Raw genomic sequence first — 26,672 nt, 5'->3', positions numbered from 1 at the left:
CAGCTGGAGTTTCAGGTTCCACATTTGCTCTGTGTCCCCTGCTTATTTCCCAACACCATATTTCCTAGTACGGAAAGCTGTGGGAAGACATTCCCTCTCAAATTGCAGGGGAACCAGAATTATCTGCAAAAGCACTATGGAAAAAGTGACAGCCAGGATTTTCGAGGCAATTTTATTTGCGTAAGCAACAGATTAGAGGACAGGAAAAAGAATCACAGAATGGTTCAGGTTGGAAGGGACCTTAAAGATCACCTAGTTCCAACCTACCTGCCATGGGGGAGCGACACCTCCCACCAGACCAGACTGCGCAAAGCCTCATTCAACCTGGTCTTGAACACTTCCAGGGATGGGACATTCACAACTTCCCTGGGCAACCTGCTCCAGTGCCTCACCACCCTCATAGTGAAGAGTTTCTTCCTAATATCTAATCTAAATCTCCCCTCTTTCAGTTTAAAACCATTACCCCTTGTTCTATTGCTCCGCTCCCTGAGAAAGAGTTCCTCCCCACCTTTCCTGTAGGCCCTCTTTAGGTACTGGAATGGGCTCTAAGGTCTCCCCGGAGCCTTCTCTTCTCCAGGCTGAACAACCCCAACTCTCTCAGCCTGTCCTCATAGCAGAGGGGCTCCAGCCCTCGGAGCATCTTCATGGCCCTCTGCTGGACCCGCTCCAACGGGTCCATGTTCTTCTTGTGCTGAGGACTCCAGAGCTGGAGGTAGTACTCCAGGTAGGGTCTCACCAGAGCGGAATAGAGGGGTAGAATCACCTCCCTCGAGCTGGGAGATCTCAAAAGGAAGCAATGTGCAATGTGGGGAAAGCACTGCTGCTAGCTTCTGACACCGCATGCCACAGCAGGGATTCACCTGAACAGATTTAGAGGGCTCCATACATGTTAGTGGAGAGAAACAGATGCTTCTGAACACAAGTCTGTAAGGAGACATGTAAAGGAGATGGGATGAATCACATCCTAAAAATGCTTCTTTCTCTTTGCTGATCTTTTAGGGACTTTGAATCAAACGCAGACATCCACGTAGCAAACATCTGCTGTTAGTGAGATGTACTTTATATTAAGACCTTTTAACAATTACTTAAGGTAGCTACCAGAAATTAGGCAGCAGTAGGCTCTTCTGCTCAGAAGCACATGAAGATTGTCTCAGTCCTCGATGCCCAGAGGAGAGCAAAAAGCAGTAAACATGGAGAAATTCAGAGCAGAATGGGAGGACACAAGCCAGAACAAGCAGACATATCTTATTTGCTCTTTGCCTGAATTTACCAAGACCAAGTTTGGACAAAGCGAAGGTGAGGTGAATGAAAAAGTGAACTGGCAGCAGAGAGGAGAAACCCAGCAAAAGGAAATGTAGCTAAAACCAATTTAAAAAAATTGTCATTCTTATTTTATAACCCCATAGGTTTAAATTAAGCTTGGAAGTTATCATGTGCACAATGACAGATTCTCTTATTCTGCAGTCTGATGCTGAAGGGAGAACATCCTCCTCTGACACAAGTCAGCTTGGTACCTGGTGACAGCAGAGTAACTTGCTGCTACAGGAAGAATCCTGGTCACCAGCTCTTTGATGGACAAGTCCAAGTTTGGATCAACTGAAAATGCTCGGTTCTGCCTGCCTACAAGAGGCTGTGCTGTGATGTATCTTCCATCCACACCGATCAGAACGTACAGCAAGTCCTCCACAATCATGGATTCTTGGGAGGCTAATGGCAAGGTACCTGTTTCCAAAAAGAAGACAAAAAACCACCACAATCAGAACATGCCATAGTACTACCTGAGTGTCCCTTCATATAATTTCAATCTAATACCTGAAGCTTGGACAGAAGACAGTACCATTCAAAGAGAACAAAGGAAGATCACACAACGCAGAATCAAGATATAGAGAAATAAAACCGAGTTAGGGTCAACTCCAAAATCATCTACCTTGCTTTCCAAGAAAACAGAATCCTTTGCTCATTTATACCCAAAGCAAACCAAGTAGACAGGGCTTCACATCCGACATCTGTGGCCAAGAGAACATCACCCACAGCTTGTGCTGCTAATCCTTCCAGCAAAAGGGGGTCAGTTATAGAATCATAGAATGGTTCCGGTTGGAAGGGACCCTAAAGATCATCTAGTTCCAACCCCCCTGCCCTGGGCAGGGACACCTCCCACTAGACCAGGTTGCTCAAAGCCCCATCCAACCTGGCCTTGAACACCTCTGGGGATGGGGCATCCACAGCTTCTCTGGGCAACCTGTTCCAGTGCCTCACCACCCTCATAGTGAAGAGTTTCTTCCTGATATCTAATCTAAATTTCCCCTCTTTCAGTTTAAAACCGTTACCCCTCGTCCTATTGCTCCACTCCCTGAGAAAGAGTCCCTCCCCACCTTTCTTGTAGCCCCTTTAGGTACTGGAAGGGGCTCTAAGGTCTCCCCGGAGCCTTCTCTTCTCCAGGCTGAACAACCCCAACTCTCTCAGCCTGTCCTCACAGCAGAGGGGCTCCAGCCCTCGGAGCATCTTCATGGCCCTCTGCTGGACCTGCTCCAACAGGTCCATGTCCTTCTTGTGCTGAGGACTCCAGAGCTGGATGCAGGAGTCCAGGTGGGGTCTCAACAGAGCAGAGTAGAGGGGCAGAATCACCTCCCTCGGCCTGCTGGCCACGCTTCTTTTGATGCAGCCCAGGATGCGACTGGCCTTCTGGGCTCCAAGCGCACATTGCCTGCTCATGTTGAGCTTCTCGTCCACCAGCACCCCCAAGTCCTTCTCCTCAGGGCTGCTCTCAAGCCATTCTCCACCCAACCTTTATTTGTGCCTGGGATTGCTGTGACCCCAGGTGCAGGACCTTGCGCTTGGCCTGGTTGAACTTCATGAGGTTCGCACAGGCCCACCTCTCCAGCCTGTCAAGGTCTCTCTGGATGGCATCCCTTCCCTCCAGCATGTCAACCGTGCCACGCAACTTGGTGTCATTGTCAAACTTGCTGAGGGTGCACTCAATTCCACTGTCCATGTTTCTGACAAAGATGTTAAACAGCACTTGTCCCAGTACTGACCCCTGAGGAACGCCACTCGTCACCAGTTTCCATGTGGACACTGAGCCGTTGACCGCAACCCTTTGAGTGCGGCCATCCAGCCAGTTCCTTATCCACCCACTGGTCCATCCATCAAATCCATGCCTTTCCAATTTGGAGACCAGGATGTCATGCGGGACAGTGTCAAATGCTTTGCATAAGTCCAGGTAGATGACGTCGGTTGCTCTCCCCTTATCTACCAATGCTGTGGCAGCATCATAGAAGGCCACCAAATTTGTCAGGCATGATGTGCCCTTGGTGAAGCCATGTTGGCTGTCACCAGTCACCTCCTTATTTTCCACGTGCCTTAGCAGAGACTCCATGAGGATCTGCTCCATGATCTTGCCAGGCACAGCGGTGAGACTGACTGGCCTGTAGTTCCCTGGGTCTTCCTTTTTTCCCTTTTTGAAAATGGGGGTTATGTTTCCCCTTTTCCATTCAGCGGGAACTTCACCAGACTGCCACTTGCGACTTGGCGACTTCATCTGCCAGCAACCTCAGGACCCGTGGATGGATTTCATCAGGTCATACAGGACCTGAGGAGCTCCAATCTTGTCAACAGCTCCCCCTACCTCCCCTCCACTGAAATATTCAAATATCAAGAAAACAGTTAAAATACAGACACAAAGAAATACTAGCCCAGCAAAAGTTGCAGGTGAACTGTAAACTGTAGGGTCTCAAATGGTGCAGTCAACTACAAACCAGCTGCTGAAATATAATCAAGTGCATCAGAAGATCAAAGAACAGAGTGCCTACAACACTAACTACAACAAAGCTTATCTCATGACACAAGGCAACAATCCATCTCCGTTTGTAGGACTGTATGTGAGAGAACAAATGGTTGTGAGCTTACTAGGAACATACCCTCACGGCACATCCCAAAAGGCCTGGCAGAAATGCGCTAGTGGAGAAGCTATTTAAGGGCACCTCCAAGAAGCAGCCTACTGTTTTCATGTCTCCCCTTAGACGCAGGCTAAATCCACATTGGGAAGAAGTTACGGGTTTCTTGTAGGAGCCTCCACAGTTCTGGGGAATGGAAACATGCGTCTCTAACTCAGCTGTTCTCTTCCAAAAAAAGTTCTTAAATCTAATTTATGAATAAGAAACTAGACTTAGGTCAGCCTAAAGCTAGAATACAACGGGGAGAGATTAATTCCCTGCTGCTCTGGTGAGGAGAGACACAGTAAATCAGGAAGGTTGCTATAGTCTTACCGGAGAGGATACTGAGCGGGGTGGACTGATGAATACTCCATCGTCAGGTGCAGAGAGAATTCAGCTGAGAAAACAGATGTGATACTCCTACAGTAGGATTTTATGAAGGCTGTGACTCAAGACAGAAAAAGGACTGCGAAACTCAAAACAGATTAGACCCCATGGATCAACAGTGGGGCTGGAATTCAGCACAGGAGAAACACTGTGAACAAAGTAAATTTGGGGTTTGTTTTTTTTTTTTTCCGAACCCTGCTCTTCAACTGCAGAGTCCAAGAAGCCAAGTTTTGCTTTCATCCTGAGTGTGATGAAATCTGAACAGTATTTCTGAACAAGTACAAAACATAAAACGTTAATGTAATTTTCCCTGCATATCACATACCTATAGGTACTGTTGTGTCAGTGCTTAAACTGGTGCCAATTAAGAAATCGCCAATAAGAGCAGGTCTCTCATATACCCAGGATGGAAATACTGGAATGGGCTGACCAGAATTCTTCTTGTTCTGCTTATCTCGGAGGATTTTTCGTGTAAGCTCAAAAGGCTGTTGGAAAAAGAAAGTGAAAGAAAGAAGAGAAAAGAGAGATCTTCAGACATCGAAGAAATTATGAATTTTAAGCAGAAATTGACTGTAAACCGGTAACTTGAGAACAGAAAGTAGAATAGCTGATGTTTCAGTATCACAGTGTAGTATTTGGTCTCACAATACCACACACTCTACTGGCCTTAGTGCCACAGAGGTGATTTTTTTTATACAGTTGGCCTTTTTATTGTTTTTTATTGGCGGGTACATCAAATAACGCCCTTCTGCACCCCTCCCCACTGGCCTGGGTGCTAAGGCACGCATGGAGGAGCAGAATGGGGACATGCACAACCACCAGGCAGCTTACTAGTTTGCAAAGCGCACCATGTGAAAGGCAGCACACTCCTTCCAGAAGCAGTAACGTCTTATTCAAGGGGCGCCTGCAGATAGGCTAACAAACACCTCTGAACTCCGTTTCTGCATAGTGCCCACTGAGTAGCTGCGTGCCAAATGCAGTCCAGATAATCCACCCACAGATAGCTGGAAAATTACAGAGTTTTTTTACACTGAATAGAAATCAGTGAAGGAAGTGAGCTCTTAAAGACCAACAAAACTTTCCACCCCTGGCTCTGGGTCTCCGACACTAAAATAAAATGGAGTGCAAGACTAATTATCAGCTGGAGAGACACGTGAGCTGTACAACCTACATGAACACTCAGAGTCCCAAGACACAAACACGGGGGACATGCTTATGAACACCATTTCTTAAGCTCCACAGAGCTGCATATTTGAAATGGGACACACAAGGGGACATTTTGCTTTCCTCTTATAGGAGGTGTCAGAAGAGAGAGGAATTTTAGAAGGAAGCAAACATACATGTGAGTTTTGCATCTTAAAGAATGGCGCTTTTACACTGAGAGGTAGTGGGTGCATACTGTGATTGGCCCCGGCCATCTTCCACGTTCTCAGAGCTGCCCAGTGCTGGGTCTTGGAATCCTTCAAACAAGCATCAGCTGTGGGACCACTCCTCCCAGCAGCACCAGTTCTGGGCATGTTTCCTGCAGGTTCACCACTGACATAACGCCAGTACAACATCCTGAGGTCAGAGGCACCCCAAAGCAACATTGCATTCCTACTTATACTGTATATGTGATCTGCTAGAAGGACCTCAACCTCCTCTGCTCCCCTAACAGAAACAGGACTCTCATAGTAGGGTATGGAGAGGGACGAAGTATCAAGTAAGCTGCCAGCAATTCAAAGGATGACTAAACTCCACATAAAACTGCAGATCCCCATGTAGGACTGAGTCCTTCACCTTGGTCAGCAACCTGAACTCCCCCATAAATCTTAAATCCATACAGTGAGAAAATACTTCTCCATTGAAGTAGCGTATATAGTAGTTTACTTGTCCATCACAATCTGGACACGCAGACACTGGCTAAAAGATGAAAACATCATGTGCACTTTCTGTATCTGGACCTGGAATGGAAGATCTCCCTGTGCACAGCAGCTGTATGAACAAGTTTCTGCTTAGGAAAAGGACAGCCATCATTACATCTTCCCAAATGTCAGGAAGGAATGAGCTGGAAGAAAAACTCCACAAACCATGGACCTCACCATCACAGCATCTCCATGAACCATGAATACTTCTGAGAGAGCAGACTAAGAAAGTATCCAAGTCCAAAAGCTTCTGAGGCATTGTGCTAAGTATGGGAGACCATACAACCTAACAGAGCCAGGTAAAATCTCAACAGCACATGTGGATGGAAGACAGGACTATAAAATAGAGACAGTTGAGTGAGATGGAATATATGACCTTGGAAAATCAGAGACGCGAAGTAATTCCTGTCTCCAACTGCCAAAATTAAACCAGATCGTAGACTCATAGAATGGTTTGGGTTGGAAGGGACCTTTAAAGATCATCCAGATCAAATTCCCTGTCCTGGGCGTGGACATCTTTTACTGCATCAGATTGCTCAAAGCCCTGTCCAACCTGACCTTGAATACTGCCAGGGATGGAGCACCCCATCTAAACCTACCCTCTTTCTGTTTAAAACCACAGAATCTTCATGGTTGGAAAGGACCCTTAAGATCATCGAGTCCAACCAAACAACCTACAATCTCTGCCACTAGAGCATGCCCTGAAGCACCACATCTAGACGTTTCTTAAACACCTCTAGGGATGGCGACTCTACCACCTCCCTGGGCAGGCTGTTCCAGTGCCTGACCACTCTTTCAGTAAAGTCATTCTTCCTCATATCTAATCTAAACCTCCCCTGCCGCAACTTCAGACCATTTCCTCTGGTCCTGTCATTGTGTACTTGGGACTCGTTGCCCCTTGCTCTAGTAAGAAGTCTTACTCCCTCTTATAAGCCCCCTTTATATATCGAAAGGCCACAGTAAGGTCTCCTCAGAGCCTAATCCTCTCCAGGCTGAAAAAAATCTAACTCTCTCAGCCTTTCTCCATAGGAGAGGTGTTCAAGGCCTCGGATCATTTTCGCAGCCTCTGGACCTGCTCCAACAGGTCCATGACTTTCTTGCACTGCGGACCTCACAGATGGACGCAGAACTCCAGGTGGTGTCTCACCAGAGCAGAGGGGGAGAATCACTTCCCTCAACCTGCTGGCCACGCTTGTGATGCAGACCAGGATACACACGGCTTTCCAGGATGCAAGCGCACATTGCCAGCTCATATCCAATTATTATTTTTTTTTCCACCAGTACCCCCAAGTCCTTCTTCACAGGGCTGTTCTCCGTCCCTTCATCCCCTAGACTATACCAATAGCGAGCACTGCCCCAATCCAGGTGCAGGACTTTGCACTTGGCCTTGCTGAACTTCATGAGGTTCATATGGGCCCACTCTTCCAGCCTGTCCAGGTCCCTCTAGATGGCAACCTGTCCCTCCAGCATATCAACTGCACCACTCAGCTTGGTGTCATTTGCAAACTTGATGAGGGTGCACTCGATCCCACTAGGTATGTCATGGATGAAGATATGAAATAGTATTAGTCCCAATATGGACCCTTGAGGGACACCACTCGTTACTGGTTCCCATTTGGACATTGAACCACTGACTGCAACTCTCTGAATGCAGCCATCCAGCCAATTCCTTATCCATCTAGTAGTCTCTTTTCCTTCTTGGCCCTGGAAAATATATATTGTAAAATTCCCTACTCCCATATTATACAGGAATAAGCCCAATAGCTCCCAGTGCCTGTGGAAGGTCCCTGAAATCAGATGAGCTCATGGCACTGTGAGGGAGCATGCTGGCACCTCTGCCCCTGTGAGCTCACAGGCTATAGGCTGGGGTGTGCCTGGAATAAGGGCATGAGCAGCAGCATCTGTCCCTAATAAAAAGGCAGGGACTGAGGCCTGCTCCTTTGAGTGATCATGAAAAGGAGCAGCCAGAACCCCTGAAACAAATGCAGAACATCCTTCATCGAGGGACTGGTTCTTCTTTGCTAGTGATTCTCTGGGATGACAAGAGGTAGGGAGCTTCTGTTGGAGTTCAACCACATCTAGTGTGAATTTGTTAACCGGCAGAGTTCCAAAAAGTTGACATAGTTAGGCTATAAAGGACATAACTACCTGAAAGGGAACACGTAAGTTTTACTACCTCAATAATTCCTGGGCCAAAACTGATCCAAGCAGCAACTCCAATCACTGAAAGATCACTGTATGATCTCTCCAACAGTGACAAGTAATCACAGAGCAGGTGGCACAGCACTTGTGGCACCAGTGACAAAGCACATGTCTCAGGGACATGAATAACCTTCTCTCCGTAACTTAAAGTTTAGGTCATTGTCATTACAGGCCTCAATGAAAGCCTGGATAAAACTCCCAGGACTGAAAACATGGCCCTCAAGCGTCACCCTGGCACTTAAAAGCCCATGGGATAAGGTGGCAGTTTGCCACCTTATGCTGATGAACCTGCATCTGGCATCTTCCACATCCATCTAGGTAGAGAAAGAGCTCATCTTGGTGCTCAATGAATGCTGACTGCACCAAAGAGCTCCCTGCACTACAGCCCTGGTGTGAGGGAAGACGGGCAACAGTGAGCCTACACCGGACCTAGAGTACACGACCAAGGAGGAGCGGTGGAGGTAGCTGGCCTTTGCTGTGTCTGGCCAACAGAAGGTCTAAGAGCAGCCTGCAGGCTGCTAAGAGCAGGAAGGACAAGTACCAAGATGATGGGTGAAGTCAAGCTCCTCTCAGCAGCGGCAGGAGGTTCAGGCGGCCATGGACGCAAGCTGCCTCTTGGGATATTGAGATCAGGCAGGAAGAGACACTTCTGCCCGCAGAGGGGGAGCAGCCACAGGGTGGCAGCAGGGAGGCAGGGTATTTCCCTCCCGGGAGGCTGCAGGACTCAGACGCACAAAACGACAGCTGCCCTGATCTAGTGTAGGTGACATCTCTGCTGTGAGAGTGGGGCTGGACTGGAGAACCCCAGCGGTTCCTCCCACCAGTGCTGTAACGAGTCTATGGAAACACTGGCAGCTATCCTCCACTCCTGGTGAATGAAGACTGTACCACAAGGATTACAAATAGAGTTGCTCAAGTGAGACCCTTGTGCCCATCAATACAGTATGAAGGATCACTCCAGGGCTTATGCCAGTGCACAACCCAGCTTCTAGAAGAGAGATGGAGAAATAAATCAATTGCAATTATTATGCCTACTTGACAGTACTCTTGGCAAGTGGCTCTAGTGGAAACTCTGGGTCAAGAAATTTCAACTATGTGAGCTGATACAGCCCAACTGGCACAAAGGTCCCAAGCACCTGCCTGTTAGGGCCTTTTATCAGAGTTTCAGCTCTTTAAGTCTGAAGTATAAATGGAGCAGCAGGGAGGCACAAATCTTTCTATGTGGCTTGCATTGCCATTTCAATTCCTTTGGTTGTGAACTAAACATCCCAGAGAACACCACTTACTTTCCTTTCCTCTTTTAGCAAGTCTGCACATGAATCCTATTAAAAAGATCAGTTATCTTAGTGGAAATTCATCTTCCCTTCATGATCTCAATCAACCATTTGACTCAGATCACCTGTGAAGGACTTGGATAAGTCAGGCAAACAGTCTGTGCAGACATGTATTTTACAGGGTATGTGGAACAAGGCTGGTTTCATCACTGCCTGAAAGTGGGAGGGGGTTGGACTCTCCGTTTAGGACTTGAACGCTCCATCATCACATGCACGTACAGCCCTTCAAGCTGAGAAAACCTGCAGGTGTCCCAAAACACTGAACATGGAGAGTCCATTCCTCTAGCCACCGATGGCTTGAAGTGATCTGACCGTCACAGCAAACTCCCCAGTTGGCAGCAGATCTACTGTCATAATCTTCACAGTTCCCTGGAAGGTGTTTGCTCTGCTCAGCCACTGCCACAGAACGATATTCACAGATTGAAGAGTAAACGCACATCTGCTGAGAAGCCAGCATGGGCAATAAACCATATACAGCCACAGCTAGAGTGCTCAACAGAAAAGGTTGGTAGCGAATCCTGCCACGTGGCCAAGACAGGGCCAGCAGTGCCACAAAGCAAGGAGTTGAGTGAAGCACACGCCTCGTAAATGCAGACAGACCCCGTGCACTAACAAGATATACATACAACTTGCACTGAGCAAGGGCGCAGGACTGCCACAACAGAGGCTGCAGACCGAGACATGCCCAGCATGTTATTTCCAAGCATCTACAAGCAGGGGGCATCCTCGGAAACAGTCACATTCAGACCCTGGACGCTTTGCCCGTTAGATTTTATTGACCATTAATCAGAAGGCAGAACAGAAACGAACCTCTGGGACAAAGGTAAGCTGCAAGATTTTAAATGGATGCATTTGCAGATATCGTCCAGTTGCTCACTCGCTACGGACCTCTGAGCATCTTTTCTTCTTCCCCTTCTCCCCACTTATCACTCTTTCACCTCCGTCCAAATAACTGTCCGTACACAGTTGCTTCCGTGCATTCCGCAGCCAAAAGCCCTTATCTTGACCCACAAGCTTTTTATCCTATTTTTCTCCTCTTTGTCCTGTTGAGCAGGGGGAGTAATAGCGTGGCTAGCCAAGGTCAACCCATCACAGTATAGTTATTTATACAAATGATAACAGGACATAAAAATTTGGATTTAAGTAATAATCACCCTCTTGCAGTTCCTACCTCCCAGCCTGCTGATAATCAGACACTTGCTTAACTGTTTTCTAAGCCTGTGTCTTGTAATGATACAGTTTACTTCTACAGCAGGTTTTTTTTTTTTTTTCCTTTTTCCTTCCTTTTTGTCTTTGCAGTCACTTTGCAGCATTTATTTCAGGAGCTCAAATAGCTAAGCAGCTAAGTGTCCACTTGGGGAATGATCGTGTGAGGCATTGTATTCGCATTATCTGAGAGAGCGGTACTCCTAGCGTGGATGGGGACACCCCACGATGGCTGCTGAGCTCCTGAGCAAGCACTGCCACAGGCAGAAAAGGAAATATCAGCACAGCTCAAAGCGGTTGTTTGAAACGGGAAAATTAAATTCCACTAACGCCCACACCAGTTAGAACTGTCATGGCCTAAACTTGACTCACCTTAACTGACCTAAAGAGAAAAAAAGGCACTTTTATTAAGAACAGCACAAAGATTTAATATAATCCGACTAAAACATTTTGAGAGATAATTTAAATTATCTGCACAGAGAGGAACATTTATAGTTCCACTGGATGATAAAGTTAAGAGCACAGCTATACCCATGAGCAGAAGGGAGCGATTTTGCGCCCAAAGCCTGGGAAAAGAGAATACCTGCTGTACACTGGAGTTGGCTGCGACACTGCCCAGCTGCTTGCGTAGCTCCTCGAGCTCCTGTAGAGATATCTTGGAAGTAGAGGAGGGAATAGAAAAATTTGTGCTGCCACTGGTTGCTGCATTTGCCGCAAGTTCTGCCCTTTCTTTAGCATTTTGTTGCAAATACTGGAGTGTCTGTCCATACAGAAAGAAAGAAAAGATTTTGTGAATGCTGATCAGCACACGCTAAAGCAAGAAACATATGACCATAAGATGGCCGTGCCGAATGAGACCGCGGGTCTCCCAGTTTCCCACATCTTGGTGGTTTATATCAAGGATTGTAATACTCAGTAGTGCTTTAACAATTAAGTAGATGCTACAACCGGTTGATTTCAACGCATTTCGCTGAACGTTGTCATAAGAAAGCATGCTGTACTTAAAATCATCGCATTGTTGCTACTGCTGAATACTTATAACACATCCAGTTCTAAAGGATAAACAAACCTCTTTGTCTTCTGTGAGTTTTGATAGTAGATAAACTAAAGAATCTAGATGTCTTGTATTTTTAGACTTCAGCTCATCGTACTTCTTTAAAAAATCTTCAGGAGTTCGAGAAAACTCTGCTATTTTTACCTGTAAAACACCAAATTAATATTAAATGTCTAATATATAATATTATCACAGCATTCAAAAGAGGAGCATTGTGCAAAGACAACGTGCAGGCTGCTGCTGCTATTGAAGTACTTCAGGAATGGGTTTTGGACTGAATGCTGCAGCATTGGTCTCCTACTAACAACTGCTGGAGGAAAGTGGGGGTCCTAGCACTTCAGGTGATGGAGAAGGGACTGCAGGAGAGAAAAGGTGAAGGTAAGCGTTAAGATCTGCAGTAGGGCTCGACTGGCACATGCTCAGTCTGAAGCAATATAATTTTGTATCAACAGGTTTATTAAGGGATTTGGCGTTGATGAAGCCACATCTGGACACTGGGTCCACTTTGGGGGCCCCATTAGCAAGAGAGACATCAGCAAACTGGACTGAGCCACAGAGATGGTGGGGCACGCTGCCCATTGCCTGAAAGGGTTACAGACCCTGCTCCGAGAGGCACAGCAGAAGCACCACAGGCACCGCCGCGTATCACAACATGGAAAATCCCAGCCGGCCCTAGGGAAACAGTTATTTCTGGAGAGAGAAGTGACCCTGGGACACAGCCAGAGAGATGGAAGAATCTTCTGGAGATCTTCAAAACGCAGCTAAGCAGTCTGCTGTAGCTGTGATGCTGGCCTTGCTGTGAACAAGGGGCTGGACTGCAGGTCACCAGCTGTGCCTCCTACTTAAATCCTTGTACAAGTCTATGACCTGTAGCTGTCAGTATAAATGATGCTTAAGACTAGAATTAGTGAAAACATGCAGTTCAGGCTACAAAGATCTAAACTTTCAGAAAGAGTTAGCAATTTTCTAGCACTTATAGCTTGACTGATGGCTTGCTTTTAAAAATGACAATGAAAAGCAGTATAGCCACAGAATTATGCCCAGTCATGAAAGTGTCAGGCTTTAATCCCCAATACCTGGGTGACGTTCAGAAAATGTCAGGTATTGTTCATATAATCCTATTTCAAACCATTACATTTGTTTTATTCCTCCAGAGGACAACCCCTCTAATCAAAATTTGAAACAACCACCACAGGCACAAAATAAGCTCCTTTTTTAAACTTCCCCCTCACACCAGTTCTAAAAATCCTTCTCAGGGTCTTCCACCACTCTCTCCAAGATGCAAGGATTTTGCCTTTTTCCTGATATAATCTTTCTCCTTTATACCCAAAATTGAGATTCCAGATCAGATTATCCCCTTTTTTTACCAATGAGTCATTCCGCCGCCCGAAACGTGTCCAGCTCCACACCCACAGAAGTCAAGTCATCTTGCAGAAGAGCAGAGTAAGGAAAAGGTAGTTCACGTCACTGGCCAAGAGAAATCACGCTAAAGAACGTTTACCTGGAATTTCTCCTTAGGGAGGACTGTGCTCTCAGAGCCGACGGAACCTCTACCTGTGACTGCAAAGGAAGCATGCCACTTCAGGAGTCCTGCTGCTCCCCCCGTAAGGTCTGAAACGCATGTCAGCCGTGATTACAGTATATCAACGCTTACCTTTGCACTGTGCGCAGAGACAGTCGTGGTAACATAAGGCGTTCGATTCTTCTGCAGAAGATCGATGTAGACTTCGGCTCCTTCCCCGCCATGAACGCGCAGCAGGCTGAGCAACTCGTTGACATCGTGGTGAATGCGGAACTCGCTCATACTCCTACCTGAGGCTACAAGCTCTGGGGGATGCAGAAACAAAGGCGGTAAGCTATTATTTTACTGCTGCAAATGAAAATATACCCACACAAACAACACTTCTTGACTACGTGCTAAAATATTTGACTGGAATAAAGAAATTAAGGGAAGGAAGCAAGCAAAAGAGAGATACTCGGTTTTGTGCCCGATTTAACTGTACTGGTACAAAGCTCACCTTAAACATCGGTGAGCCAGCAGAGAATTTTTCAATCTCAAAATCACACTGGCAGTGGGAAAGTTACTGAGTTGTCATAGGAAGTGGTGGTTCGTGAACTGACAGACTACATACACAGCTGAAACTGCTGGCTTCAGAAGCCTGCCTGCACTGCTGCTTCTGATGTTATTCAAAAGCAGTTTTTCCAAGTTTAGGAGTCTTCTACTACCCATTTCATTAACAGATAAGCACCAAATTCTGCGAAGCTGCTTAAACGATAGCTGCCGAAGTAAGAGTCTGATTGAGGCGTCATGCGAGTATGGAGTTTAATGTGACACCCTGTACAGACATAGGATATCAAGCATACAGACACGCTTTTGGTTTGCCAAAATCATTGAATCACTGAGGCTAGAATGGATCTTTGTAAGTCTCAGTCCAACTGTCCATCCAAAACTGACTCAAACCAGAGCAGGCTGTGCGGTGCATTGTCCGGTCAAAGCTTAAATATCTCTAAAGATCCAGCTTCTCCCCCCCAACCCAGGGCCGTGATCCTCACGTGAAAACTCCTCTTCCTAATATCCAACTGGGATTTCCCATGTTGCAGCTTGTGCCAGTGCCTCTGGGGCTCTCACTGTGCCCTTCTAAGCAGGGTCTAGCCCCAGTGCCTCCAGTAACTCTTTGGGCAGGGGGAGATGCTGTTGAATCCCCCTTAACCTCCTCATCTCTGTCTGAGCAAGTCCAACTGCCCCAGCCTCTCCTTGCCTGCCCTGGCCTCCACCCACCATCACCAGGGCCACCCGAGGCTTGCTCCGGTTTGTTATATGTTCTCTCATAAGGAAGCCCCAAGACTGCCCAGAGTCTTTTGGATGTGGTGTCATGAACGAGGTGTTCCCTTTGCTTTATCTGCTGGCAATGTCCTTGCTAACGAGGGAGAGGACTGGCCTTTGCTGGCACAAGGGCACAGCACTTGTCATATCCACCCTGCTCCCCTGGACCTATAGACGCCTTTCTTCACAGGTGTGCTCCAGCCAGCTGTCACCCAGCCTCTGCTGTCATTTGGGCTGTGGTGTTCCCAAAGACTGGGCATTTGCATTTTTCCCAGTTCCTTAAGGTTCCTTTCTGTGACCCCACCGGGCCAGCCTATCCAGTTCTCTATCAGCGCTCACTGCAGCCTGTGGCCCACCAACCCCTCATTCCTGCTGTGGGACGCGCGAGTTGCCAAAAGCCGTTCCTCCTGTCTGTCAAAGGACACATCAAATATCACCAACCCCAGCAGCGAGGATCTGCACCAGCAACAACCTGGAAACCCCGGCCGGCCCCAAGGGAACAGCCCGGAAACAGGCGGGGCGTCCACGAGGACGGGCCCCGAGCGGCGGGGGATGCCCATCCGCGGCGGCGCCCCGGCGGCTCACGCGGACACGGCCCCCAGTGACCAGCTGCGGCATTAGCCCTGCTGGGAGCGCGGAACCTCCGCGGCGGGTCCCTCCGTTTCCCGCCCCAGCTCCCCCGGGAGCCCTGCACCTTCCCCAACCCCCGCGGCGGCTCCGGGCACCACCCCGTCCCGTCCCTTACCTGCCCGCCCCGGAAGTGCCCACCACCGCCCGGAAGTGCCCCCACCGCCCGGAAGTGCGCATCGCCGCGCATGCGCAATGCTGCGCCATGCTCACGCTGCCGGCCGGACTGCACAGCCGCCTCAGGGAAAGGCCGCCTGCCCCGCCGCGGCCCGCCCCACCGCTCCCGACCCCGGCGCCTGCCCCGTCGTCCTCCCCTTCCCCCTTCGCCTTCGCCCCCCGTCGCCTCCGCCTCGGCCTCCATCACCCGCTGCTGGAGGTGAGGGCCTACCATCCGCCCGCCGGGCGAGCCCTCTCCGGCCCGGGCCTGCGGGCTTGGTCTGTGTGGAAAGATAACGGCCGTGCTCCCTCAAAGCCCACCTCGGGCCTGGGCCGCCGCCCTCCCGTCTAACCAACGGCCGTGCTCCCTCAGAGCCTTTCCCAGCACCGCCTGTCTCCGTGCAGGGGAAGGGTTTGCTCTGTGGAGGCCGGCCTGCCAGCCCACGGCCTTTCTCTCTCCTCCTCTCCTAGGATGGAGACATTCACAGGCACCTCTACCTCCAGGGTGTCCTCACCAGCCTCGCGGAGGTGGCAGAGAGACCCAAGTAAGTGAGACAGGACCTGCGTGCTACCCCAGCACAGCAGTGGCAGCAGGCATGCCTTTTAGTTTATATATCCTTCTCCTCATCACATTGGTGTGCAGCACTGAACCCCGCCTTGCTCACATTCTGTGGGTGCAAGGCTTAGATGGGTGCTTTTCCTCTCATCCATGGACATTAGAGGCCAAGGAGGAGAAATAAGTTAAAAGGGAGAAGGTGGGGATGCATTGCAAAGCATTTTAATTCTGCCTCTCTACTCCAGTCTGGAGTCCTCAGCACAAGAAGGATGTGGACTTGTTGGAGTGGGTCCAGAGGAAGCTATGAACATCATTGGGGCTGGAGCATCTCTGCTATGAAGACAGGCTGAGAGAGTTGGGGTTCTCCAGCCTGGAGAAGAGAAGGCTCCGGGGAGACCTTAGAGCCCCTTCCAGTACCTAAAGGGTGCCTACAGGAAACTTGATCAGGGAGTGGAGCGATAGGACAAGTGGTAACAGTTTTAAGCTGAAAGAGGGGAAATTTAGATTAGATATTAGGAAGAAATTCTTTACTATGAGGGTGGTGAGGCAGTGGAACAGGTTGCCCAGAGAAGCTGTGGCTGCCCCATCCCTGGAGGTGCTCAAGGCCCGGCTGGACGGGGCTTTAAGCAGCCTGGTCTGGTGGGAGGTGTCCCTGCCCAGGGCAGGGGGTTGGAACTGGATGATCTTTATGGTCCCTTCCAGCCCAAACCATTCTATGATTTTGAAAAGGAAAATGAGGTGAAATAGTTTGCAAACCTCAATGTCCTGCTTAAAAGGTCAAAAATTGGTATTTTGTGCTGCAGCCAGCTGTCTGGCTAAATAGTGACTTCCTTGTGCTTGCTGGATGTGACATCATTTCACTGAGTGTTCCCCAAAAGCATACAAAGCATCTATAACATTGGGATTGTAGCTAAACAAGAGGATTTAAGTGGCAGGTTATTATTTACACAGACAGAACAGTGGGACAGGTACAGACAGCCCCAATTACAAATGCGAAGCCTGCAGGAGAATCTTCATCTTGCTTTAAAACCTGCTGTCGTATATGAAATTGCAGAAGTACTTTGAGGATTGTGTGAGGTTATCCTACAGATGCTTGTTAAACAGCATCGGCACAAAGTTTTAATCCACAGCTGTAAAGGTCAAACAGCTTATTTCTCACATTGCTGCTTGGTGTTCATTCTTAATCGAAGCACCACTTTAGAGGACAATGATGCTCAAGCCGTAATGGCAAATAAGAGTTTCCAGCTGCCAGTACCATCATAATCTTCATTCCGTTGCACCTTTCCTTTAATTTAAGTATTATTCACAAAAAAATTCCTCAAGTAAATAAAGTCATCTAGAGGGAGAGATGCAGCTTAAATTAAGGTTCTAATTTAATTTGAGTTGTGGATGTCCTAATTTCCCCATAGGGTGTCTGAATTCAGTTGCCACATCTCTGGGTGCTGCCAGGTCTTTGATACACTGGAGGGCTACGAGCACCACTACAACACGCTGCACAGGAACGTCTGCTCCTTCTGCAAGCGCTCCTTTCCATCGGGGCATCTTTTGGATATTCACATCTTGGAATGGCACGACTCGCTCTTCCAGATAATGGCCGAGAAGCAAAACATGGTGAGTCGCCCTGCCCAGCCCTTTGTTCGTCATTGGTGTGCACGGCGTGCGCTGGCACCCTTTGGGCAGGGCACACATGTCCCCCCCGCTGACACCATTTGCTTTTTCCAATTATGTCTTTTTTTTTTTTTTCCTCTTGCCTTTCAGTACAAGTGTTTGGTAGAAGGCTGTGCAGAGAAGTTCAAGAGCAGCAAGGACAGAAAGGATCACTTGGTCACCGTTCACCTTTATCCTGCTGACTTTCGGTTTGATAGGCCGAAGAAAGTGCAAAGGTAACTGCAGAACTGCCGTAGCACAACTGCTTTTCCCCTGTAGAGGTGATATTGTGCTTCTCTGCTGTCACACTCCCTTTCAGAGTAAGGAAGCAGGGGCTCAGAAAGGACGTTTTCTGCTGCTTGTAAGAACAGTCAACTTGCAAGTCTTTCTGTGGCAATGTTTTACTTTATTTTAATGTGGAAACCCATTGTATTTCTCTCCCTGTGTGGCTCCAGGCTCTGTTCCCTTCGTGCCTTCTCAAGTGTAAATGCAAAGCCCTGCATCACCTTGTGCATGTTTCCTACCTTCTAACCCTTTGCAACATTACCGTTCCCCAAAAGCTCAAGCAGAGCAGAGGGAGGCTTTGTAAGTTTGGTGAATGGCTTTCTGAGCTGGCTGCTCATTTCAAGCACTTCTTTCACCACAGGGATTAATAGAATGATAACAGAGACCTGGGTGATAGAATGGAGAGAGAATTTCTCTCCTGGCAGAGTGGGAGGTGCCTAAAGAGACAGGGGACTGGGTCTGTGGAGTCTTTCAAAGCTTGTGTGGGTAGCCCAGTGTGTACATTCTGAGCCCATTGAATGAGTTGTGCTTTATGGACTGAAGAAAAGAACTTGGCCAGTGGTCTCCTGGGGGGCATTAAAAAGAGCGTGGCCAGCAGGCGGAGGGAGGTCATCCTCCCCCTCTGCTCTGCCCTGGTGAGGCCGCATCTGCAGTGCTGTGTCCAGTTCTGGGCTCCCCAGTTCAAGAAAGACAGGGAACTGCTGGAGAGTGTCCAGTGGAGGCTACAAAGATGGTCAGGGGACTGGAGCAGCTCTCTCATGAGGAAAGGCTGAGAGACCTGGGGCTGTTTAGCCTGGAGAAGAGAAGACTGAGAGGGGATCTCATCAGTGCTTATCAATGTCTAAAGGGTGGGTGTCAAGAGGATGGGGCCCGGTGACAGGACAAGGGGCACAAACTGGAACACAGGGAATTCCATATGAACATGAGGAAAAACTTCTTTCCTTTGAGGGTGATGGAGCACTGGAAGAGGCTGCCTGGAGAGGTGGTGGAGTCTCCTTCTCTAGAGGTGTTCAAAACCCGCCTGGGTGCGTTCCTGTGCAGCCTGCTCTGGATGACCCTGCTTTGGTGGGGAGTTGGACTAGATGGTCTCCAAAGGTCCCTTCCAACCCTTAACATTCTGGGATTCTGTAACCCTGAATACTTAAAGTAGAAACTCATACAAGCCTGTCACGCAGCTCTCCATCAGCCTTTTGGCTGCTCCCAGTGGTTTGCACAGCCAAATCTTTGTGCCACCATGCAGTAACTCACTCAAGTTGGACTTGACCTTTTTCGTCATGAAATACTTTTTAATTTCCTTTGCTCTGGGCTTATTTGGCTGCTGCTGAGGAAGGACATAAAATTTTCTCTCTGCAGTGGCCCCAAGCACGTGAGCTCTCCTGTGAAGCAGGGTGTTGGTGTACCAATGGATGTGAGCATGGAGACATCGGAACCATTCCCAGTGGACCCCATGGAAATAGGGCCCAGTGAGAACATGGAGATCCCTCATCCTGCAGCCAGCCCTGGCCTCGGGGTGCCAGAGAAACGACACTATAAATCCAGGTCTGTACTGTTGGCCTCCACAGGCAAAAATTTCTGGGGCTGGGACCGTATCATCTTAATGGCATTTTGCAGTGCCTAGGGCAGCACGGCTCAGGGTGGTTCTCTGTTGAAGATAAGAGAGGTAGGATTTCCATGTATGTTTTAAAGATGTTTTTAAAAGAGGAAAGCGTAAGGAAGGGTGTGCGTACGCTGCGAAAGCCACGTCAATAAGTTTCTGTTAGTCTGCCCGCTCATGATCTCTTCCCAGGATACTGCAGAATGGCGTGGGTCTGAAGGTATGAGCTCTGCCCTAAAATGCTCGAAACAAGTTTTGTTCCTGCTTTGTAACACTTTCCCATCCGAGCTGACATGGGGCTGTGCTGGTGCATTTCACTGTAGCTGTCTGTGCTCTCCCGTGCAGTCACAGGACAAGTCACAAATAAAGCAGGTGAACATCCTGCCTTGAATCCGAGGTTTTGCAGATTAGGCCAGAGCAGCATTGCTGGTTTTTTCTGGGTTTGTTTTGTGGTTGGTTTTTTTTTTTTGACATAAAGTCTTAACAAAAAGTTGAAACTGAATTGCCTGATGCTGGCTTGACTTTTGAAACCCCCCTCACTTTGTGCCGTAAAACCTGTACAAGATACAAGGGAGCCATCAAAAGGACACCACCCTCTTCCAGTACCCAGATTGGTGTAATTTTTTTCATTGTTTTAATCATCTCTCAGCATATGTTTTTGCCTGAACTATTCTAGTTAGCAAAGGCATTATTGTGGTTTTGAGTTTCCTGTACCTGTGACACGCTGGCAGTCTGGAAGCAGAACAGTGAGCCCACGACCGCACTGGAAAACCCGCTTCTGTCCTCAGCTCCCTCTTGGGTTCGCTGGTGTCAGTGTTTCGCACTGCCTCTGTAAAACGAGGTAGCGTTACTGTTTCAGGGCTTTCTAACGAGGTGTGGAGTCTGAAAGCACTCGCAGTGGACTGCAGCCAGTTGGGTCTGCTTTGGTATGTCATGGTCTGCCTGACAAAAACCTGCCCCTAAGCAGGTGACATTTTAAACTCCACCGCTTTGTCCAGCGTAACAGCTTATAAACCAGAAAGAAACCATCCCTTGAATTCAATGTGATGCTGCAGGTCAAAAGGAGAATTCGGTGCCGAGAGGCCATGCTTTTACTGCTGCTTCTGCTCTCCTGCTCATCACAAGCGTGTGCTTCTGCAAAAAACCACTACAACTGCCCAGTGGCATTTGGTAACGCCTTACACCCTATTGCAAAGAGAGGAGAGCCCTCCAGAACAGCAATGAAATATGCAGGATAAATGGGAAAGCAGACCAGTATTTCTCCCTTTTTTTTAATTACACTGCTGATTTAGATGTCCTGCTCCTCCAGTGCCTTCCTCTTCCCACTCTGGGAGCTTGAAACGCTACACATCTGGTGGTCCTGCAAGAGATGGGGCATTAATGCGTACTAAAGCTTGTCTTTTCACTTTCCAGAATCCCATCCACAATTTGCTTTGGACAAGGTGCCACCCGAGGATTTAAAGGACCAAGGAAGAAAGTCTGAAGGTCAGCGCACCAGATTTGTGCACGATGAGAAGGCCACTGGCTGCTGTCACCCATAAATGTTTGCGACAGCACTGCGGCTGAGCTGGGATATTTGCAGCTGCGTAGGAGGGTCCTGCTCCGTACAGGGAAGGCAGAAGGGCGAAAACAGGGATTGCGCGGCAGCTGTTTGGGATACATCAATACCTTGGGACGGGCTTTGCTACGGTCCCTCTGTGTCTCTGTACCACCCTCAGTTGGGCAGCATTTCAGAGCTGACCCGTGCTTACGTTTATCCTTCCCAAGACACAACAGTCTCTTTTCTGATCCCCTCTGAAATCAAACTACGAATACATTCCTCTGCCTCTGTGCTGTGAGCGTTTGTGTCTCATCAGTGCCAGGACCACTCTGAGCAGCAGTGGCATTCTAGATGGATGGTCACATCTCACCTGAACTTGCAAATGCTGTTCTGAAACTCCGGGCAGCTGTGGGGATCGCATACACTTTGTGAAAAACTTGCAAGGCATCACCCCCAAAGATGCAGCAGGAATGACACCGGGCAAAGTATGCCGTGTTTCCTCTTCCTGCAGAAAGCTCTACATCCCCCCAGCCTCCTCAGCTGGCCCTCGGGCAAGGTGTCACGCTTCCCTGCCAGCCCTGCTTGCACAAAGGAGAACCAAAATAAAATCCAGAGGAAGAGCAGTGTAGATTAAAGCAATTGATTTAATTATTTTAATTGAATTCTTTCATTTTCTTGCTGTTTTTAAAAGCTCCCGGCGAGGACAGCCCCGGGCAGACACGGGGCAGGTTGAACTACGCATCAGCTGCTCGCAGAAAGTTTCAGGCTGCAGTGGAGCGCTGCGACGTGGAGGTGAGAGGAGATCAGCTGCTGGAGCTGAGGCTACGCAGGATTGGGGTTTTTTTTGCTTTTTTGTCTTTTGGGGGGAAGAAATAGATTCAAGAAATTGGAAGACAAAATCTGCTGACTGTTCAGAAGCTGGTGCCACTGACTAAAAGAAAAAAACAGAGGAAAAAAAAGCACAGGTCCTTAATTCTGTCCTCCTCCATCTTGCCGAAGTCTGCTCTCGTCCCTGGCACTTGATCTCAAACCCCCACAAAAGGTTTGCCCAGGACAGGAAAAGCATTCTGGTGCCTTGCAGCTCATTTCCATGGGGAGTTAGAATAAAGTGACTTCCAACTAGCTGAATAAATAAAAGGAATTTTTACAAAATTGCTTTGTAGAGGATTTAAATGCTGTTTTGAAGCCCAGGCAGTCAGATGTAAAGAGTGAACCTTCCCCGGCTCCAAATACACCAAAAATCAGGTTGAGATGAAACTTCTTTTCCCTCTTGTCTTTCCCTTCCTTTTTAGTCTTATCCTGCCAGGAGAAAAGATTGATTGTGAGCACAGCCAGGCTCGGCATGCTGCTGCCAGGTCTCAGGGTCCCCTTGAACCACGACGTTTATAAAATTGACCGTAAAGTGGAAAGGAAGAGGTTGCTGGGACGGTGTTTATCCAAGAAGCTTAGGATCTATAATTGCTTTTTTTTTTTTTTCCCCCTTCCCCCTCTCTGGGAGGAATAAAGGATAAAAAGGGCTTTGAAAAATCCTTGCAAATAGGGGCAGGGAACGATGCTTATGGAGACGTAGGGGATTTCCCTGCGGGTTTTAAAATGCTTTGCTCTGTTTAAAACTCAGCTGACTTGCCCGGCCTTAATCCTTGCTCCTCGGTCTCCGGAGAGAACCGTCTCTGGCAGGCAAACTCTCCGGCCAGGATCGCTGCCAGAGGAGAGCAGGCAGCCCCATGGTACAAGACCAGCCTCTGTCACCGCCTTGTGGCCACCACCCTGGTGCTCCCACTCCACGCCTGCCCGGGGATGTCTATCAGCAGGGACCAGCAATGCCCAAAAATCACTCTCCCAACACTGGAAGCCCCGGACAAGGCTTTTTTTTTGCCTCTACTGGAATAACTGGAATTTTGAGGCAGGCGACACATCGCCGGAGATGCCTGCAGGCTTTGGCATGTGCTGGTGCAAAGGTCAGGCAGAAGCAGCCCAATCTGCTCTCCCTGACATGTTTAGGTCCTAAGTTTCCACCTGGAAACTTCCTTCCTTTTTCCCAGATTCCATGTCTCTGAGTGTCTGCCCTTGCTATTAAACAATCAATAAAAATTGTGTTTACAGCCTCAGGGCTCATGATTAGCTCCCTTCTGTGTTACCAACTTTTTCCAGAGTCTGTGGGCGAGTCTTTCCCAGCTGGCTAGCAGCTTTCAAAAATTCAAATTTCAAGCCAAAACTTGAATTGCACTTCTTTTTTTTTTTTTTTTTTTTTAATTTTTTTATTCCTTGTGGGGTTTGTCATAAGCGAAATTTTCCGGCCCTTCCCTTGCTTGTTTGTGCAGGCAGTAGCAGGTGGAGTCACACAGCGGCAGCTGTCAGAAGGACAACGGGCCGGTCGGACATACGGACAGGCACGCCTGCAAGCAAACGCACGCAGAGAGCGGGACTCGGGGCGGCACGCGTGCGTGCATGCCACTTGTACACGCGTGTACGGCAGCTGTGCGCGCACACACCACGCACAGGGCGTTTGCAAGCAAGTGCGCCCATGGCTGGGAAAGGGAGCTTTTATAACCCATCCAGCGTGTCCCTGAGCACGCACCCAGCTGTAAGCAAAGCACCGTTGAGGTTCTCCAGCCTCTGGATGGCAGAGCTGCTGCTGGGAGCTTGCCTTCACCCGTCCCCACGCGAAAACGGGGTGCCCTTGGTGAAACAGGGTGTAACCCATCCACGGAGATGGATCCCATCACGCTGGACACGGTGGAGAAGCGAGGGGAAGGGCGGCAGCTGACTTGGGGGAGCACTCAACACCATGGCAGGAGCAAGACGTCCACGCCCATGCCAGCTGGGAAGTCTAAAGAGGCCTCCCCCCTCCAGGACCCCTGCAGAGCAAGAGCGTTTCTCTCAAGTCCGGGACTCCACTTCTGCATGTTCTACCAACAAGGGCAGGTGCACAAGAAGCGTAAACCAGAAGCTATGGAGGCTCCAACCCTCGCCTGAAACTGCAAATCGACAAGATAAGATCCTGCCTGCCTGGACACAGGAAAAGAATCGTGGAATCATAGAATTGTTAGGGTTGGTTAGAAGACCCCAGGCCAAAAATCACCATTGGACTAAAAGAGGCGCGAGGGGCGGGTGTAGAGATCACAAGGGTGTAATTGCCCAGGGATTTCTTTGTTGGGGGGTCTGTCTCTTTGGAGGCACCCAGCCCGGGCTCTCCTTGCTGCTGTACCTTCTAATTAAATTAATTATTTTGTGAAATCCAACACCTGAGACTCTGCTGCGGAAAGCCAAGGAGCCTGAAGGAGGAAGGGCGCCTCCGTGCCTGTGCAACACCATGAATGGCATGTGAATGCTCGGGCAGCAGCTTCTTGAGCAGGGGCAATCCGTCCATCTCCCTGGGGAGGGCTTCAGCCCAGGCACGCATCTGCTTCAAACAGCCCCATCCCAGCTTGATTTCAGAGGGCAAACCTGAGCCTTTGGCTTCCCATGAGCGGATGGATGATTTTGGAAGGTCCCCTCCGAGCCAAAGCACCCAAAGGCTGCCTGGGAGGCCGTCTTCGGGGGGGTTAGTCCTGTGCCCTGTTTCCCCCTGTCAGCACAAGCTGGCACCACCCAGCACCCCAGAGGATGCCCTGGGAGGAGACGCACCCGCCAGCGGGCAAAGTGCGGGGCAAAGGCTGGGGCAGCCCACGGATGGCAGCCATGGAGCGGTAGGTCCCTGCCTGGACCCAGCGGGGGGCAGGCAGCATGGGCAGGGGTGGGTGCAAGGAGCTGTGGGCACAGGCAGGGGCTGTGGGTGCAGGCAGGGACAGGCAGGGGCTGTGGGTGCAGGCAGGGACGGGCAGGGGCTGTGGGCGCAGGCAGGGGTTGTGGGCACAGGCAGGGACAGGCAGGGGCTGTGGGCGCAGGCAGGGGCTGTGGGCGCAGGCAGGGACAGGCAGGGGCTGTGGGCGCAGGCAGGCACCAGCCAACACGGCTCCTGCCAACATGGCTCCCTGGCCATCTCTCTGGCAGCCCGGCGGCCGTGCGTCTCTGCAGCATTGCCCTCCTGCTGGGCACTGCCCTCCTCCTGCCAGCACCCGGGGGCACCCAGGTGAGCCCCCAGTCTCCGCCTCATCCCCCTGCCAGCGGCGGGCACAGGGAGACCCACGCGTGATCTCTGCCACCCCCCTGGCACATGCCTCCTCTCCCCTCACAGGCTCCCAGCGGCACTGGGCGGAAGGACCTGGCTGCAGAGCAGGATTTGGCCAAGGAAATGTAAGAGGCGGATGTGCTCCCCGCGCTGTCGGGTGCCCCCACCACTGACAAAGCAACACCGCAAAATGCAAAGCATTTTGGGAGGGGGGAGGGGGTAGGGAATAAATTTCCCTTGTTGCTTTGCACCCCCCACAAAAACTAAGGGGCTCCCAGCTGTCTTCCCCCTAAAACCACCCAAACCCTCCGAGCATTCCTGGCTAGTTTCCCTTTGCCGCCGGCGGCACCAATGTTCCAAACCCATCCAGCCCGCTTGCAGGATAAGCGGCTCAATTAGTCTGTTTGCTTGATGAGATCCTAATTGCAGCCTCCCTGGGAGGTTCAGGGTGTCCTGCCAGCGTCCCTGCACCCTGACGGGGATTCCCCTGGGGTGGGGGGATATTAAGCAACCCCCATCATTCCTCGTGATTTCGCTCTTCCAGCCTCCTGGGCATACGAGCCGTGGAGCCGCCGGAGGAGCATGAGATCACCGACGACGTAGAACTAGGTCTAAAGGTCTCCAGCAGCGCCTGGGCTCAAAGGGGCCCCCTCCAAGTCCAGGCGGGACCAGAGGAGGACCATGACCACCTCCACCACCCCCCCCAGGACAACGCTGGGGAGGCCAATGCCCACAGGCCACCCCCCCGGATGCTGTCCTTGGAGGTGCAGAGCGTCCCGGAGGAGGACCGCGACCATCTCCACCACGGCTGAGTCAGAGACGTGCCCAGGCTGTGAAGTGAGGGGTGGGAGCCACCTCTGGGGCTTCCTGACGGAAATCGTCCCCTCCCTACCCACCCTCGAGCCTCCCCAATAAATCCATTTTCCCATCCATGTTCCGGTGGAGCTCATTGCTGCCAGAAACCTCTCATGAAGCGCAGGGCTCCCAGATCAGGGGTATCCTCCTCCTTGGACTGGCCCCGAGAAGGGTGAGGATGATGCCTCGGTGGGCGGAGTGGGGGGGGGATGGACACAACTCAGCCCATCCCCCGGCCTCAGTGCCACCCAGGCAGGGCCAAGGCTGGGGGAACTCAGCACGCCGGTGTTGCGCCCGAGGAGGTCCCCTCCCCAGGGGATGCAGGTACCTTATTGCTCCACGAGGCTGCTCTCGCCCAGCTCAGCATCAGAGAGCTGATGGAGTTGGGGCGGGGGGGGAGGGTGTGTCAGTGAACCCCAACATTTCCCAGCTCCGGGGTGGGGGGACGGGACACCCCA

At 50.0% G+C, this 26,672-nt stretch overlaps 3 protein-coding genes across 8 annotated transcripts in view; 2 read left to right on the top strand and 1 right to left on the bottom strand.

The window, feature by feature from the left end:
* Positions 1 to 16,028, bottom strand: part of TUBGCP2 (tubulin gamma complex component 2) — a 41,009-nt gene extending 24,981 nt beyond the window's left edge. Inside the window, exons 1-7 of one of the 5 annotated variants that reach the window (XM_063339044.1) lie at positions 15,285 to 15,582; positions 14,038 to 14,355; positions 13,674 to 13,846; positions 12,035 to 12,163; positions 11,549 to 11,725; positions 4,645 to 4,804; positions 1,515 to 1,722 (exon numbers count right to left, since the gene is read on the bottom strand). In XM_063339044.1, coding sequence (XP_063195114.1) covers positions 1,515 to 1,722; positions 4,645 to 4,804; positions 11,549 to 11,725; positions 12,035 to 12,163; positions 13,674 to 13,823 — 824 coding nt within the window. In that variant the 5' untranslated portion in view covers positions 13,824 to 13,846; positions 14,038 to 14,355; positions 15,285 to 15,582. The other 4 variants (XM_063339045.1, XM_063339043.1, XM_063339042.1 and 1 more) reach the window with 4 other exon arrangements.
* On the top strand, positions 15,676 to 23,776 carry ZNF511 (zinc finger protein 511). Of its 2 annotated transcripts, none has more exons than XR_010071640.1 (7): positions 15,676 to 15,846; positions 16,098 to 16,171; positions 17,592 to 17,793; positions 17,941 to 18,065; positions 19,468 to 19,653; positions 21,122 to 22,493; positions 23,570 to 23,776. XR_010071640.1 is itself a non-coding variant. In XM_063339050.1 (7 exons), the coding sequence occupies exons 1-6, from the start codon at positions 15,676 to 15,678 to the stop codon at positions 21,189 to 21,191; spliced, it is 828 nt and encodes a 275-aa protein (XP_063195120.1). In that variant the 3' UTR covers positions 21,192 to 21,193; positions 21,940 to 23,010. The 2 variants fall into 2 exon arrangements, 1 of the variants encoding a protein (XP_063195120.1); XM_063339050.1 differs by lacking the exon at positions 23,570 to 23,776 and having other exon boundaries at positions 21,122 to 21,193; positions 21,940 to 23,010.
* Positions 23,777 to 24,164: 388 nt separating this feature from the next.
* On the top strand, positions 24,165 to 26,562 carry PRAP1 (proline rich acidic protein 1). The gene is made up of 4 exons (XM_063339051.1): positions 24,165 to 24,937; positions 25,242 to 25,320; positions 25,426 to 25,484; positions 25,904 to 26,562. The coding sequence occupies exons 1-4, from the start codon at positions 24,855 to 24,857 to the stop codon at positions 26,169 to 26,171; spliced, it is 489 nt and encodes a 162-aa protein (XP_063195121.1). The 5' UTR covers positions 24,165 to 24,854; the 3' UTR covers positions 26,172 to 26,562.
* The last annotated feature ends 110 nt before the right edge of the window (positions 26,563 to 26,672 follow it).

The sequence above is a fragment of the Chroicocephalus ridibundus genome, chromosome 6 (assembly GCF_963924245.1).
Source record: "Chroicocephalus ridibundus chromosome 6, bChrRid1.1, whole genome shotgun sequence".
NCBI classification, from domain to species: Eukaryota; Metazoa; Chordata; class Aves; order Charadriiformes; family Laridae; genus Chroicocephalus; species Chroicocephalus ridibundus.
Note: the sequence above shows the minus strand (reverse complement) of the source record. Positions and strands in the feature narration are given on the sequence as shown.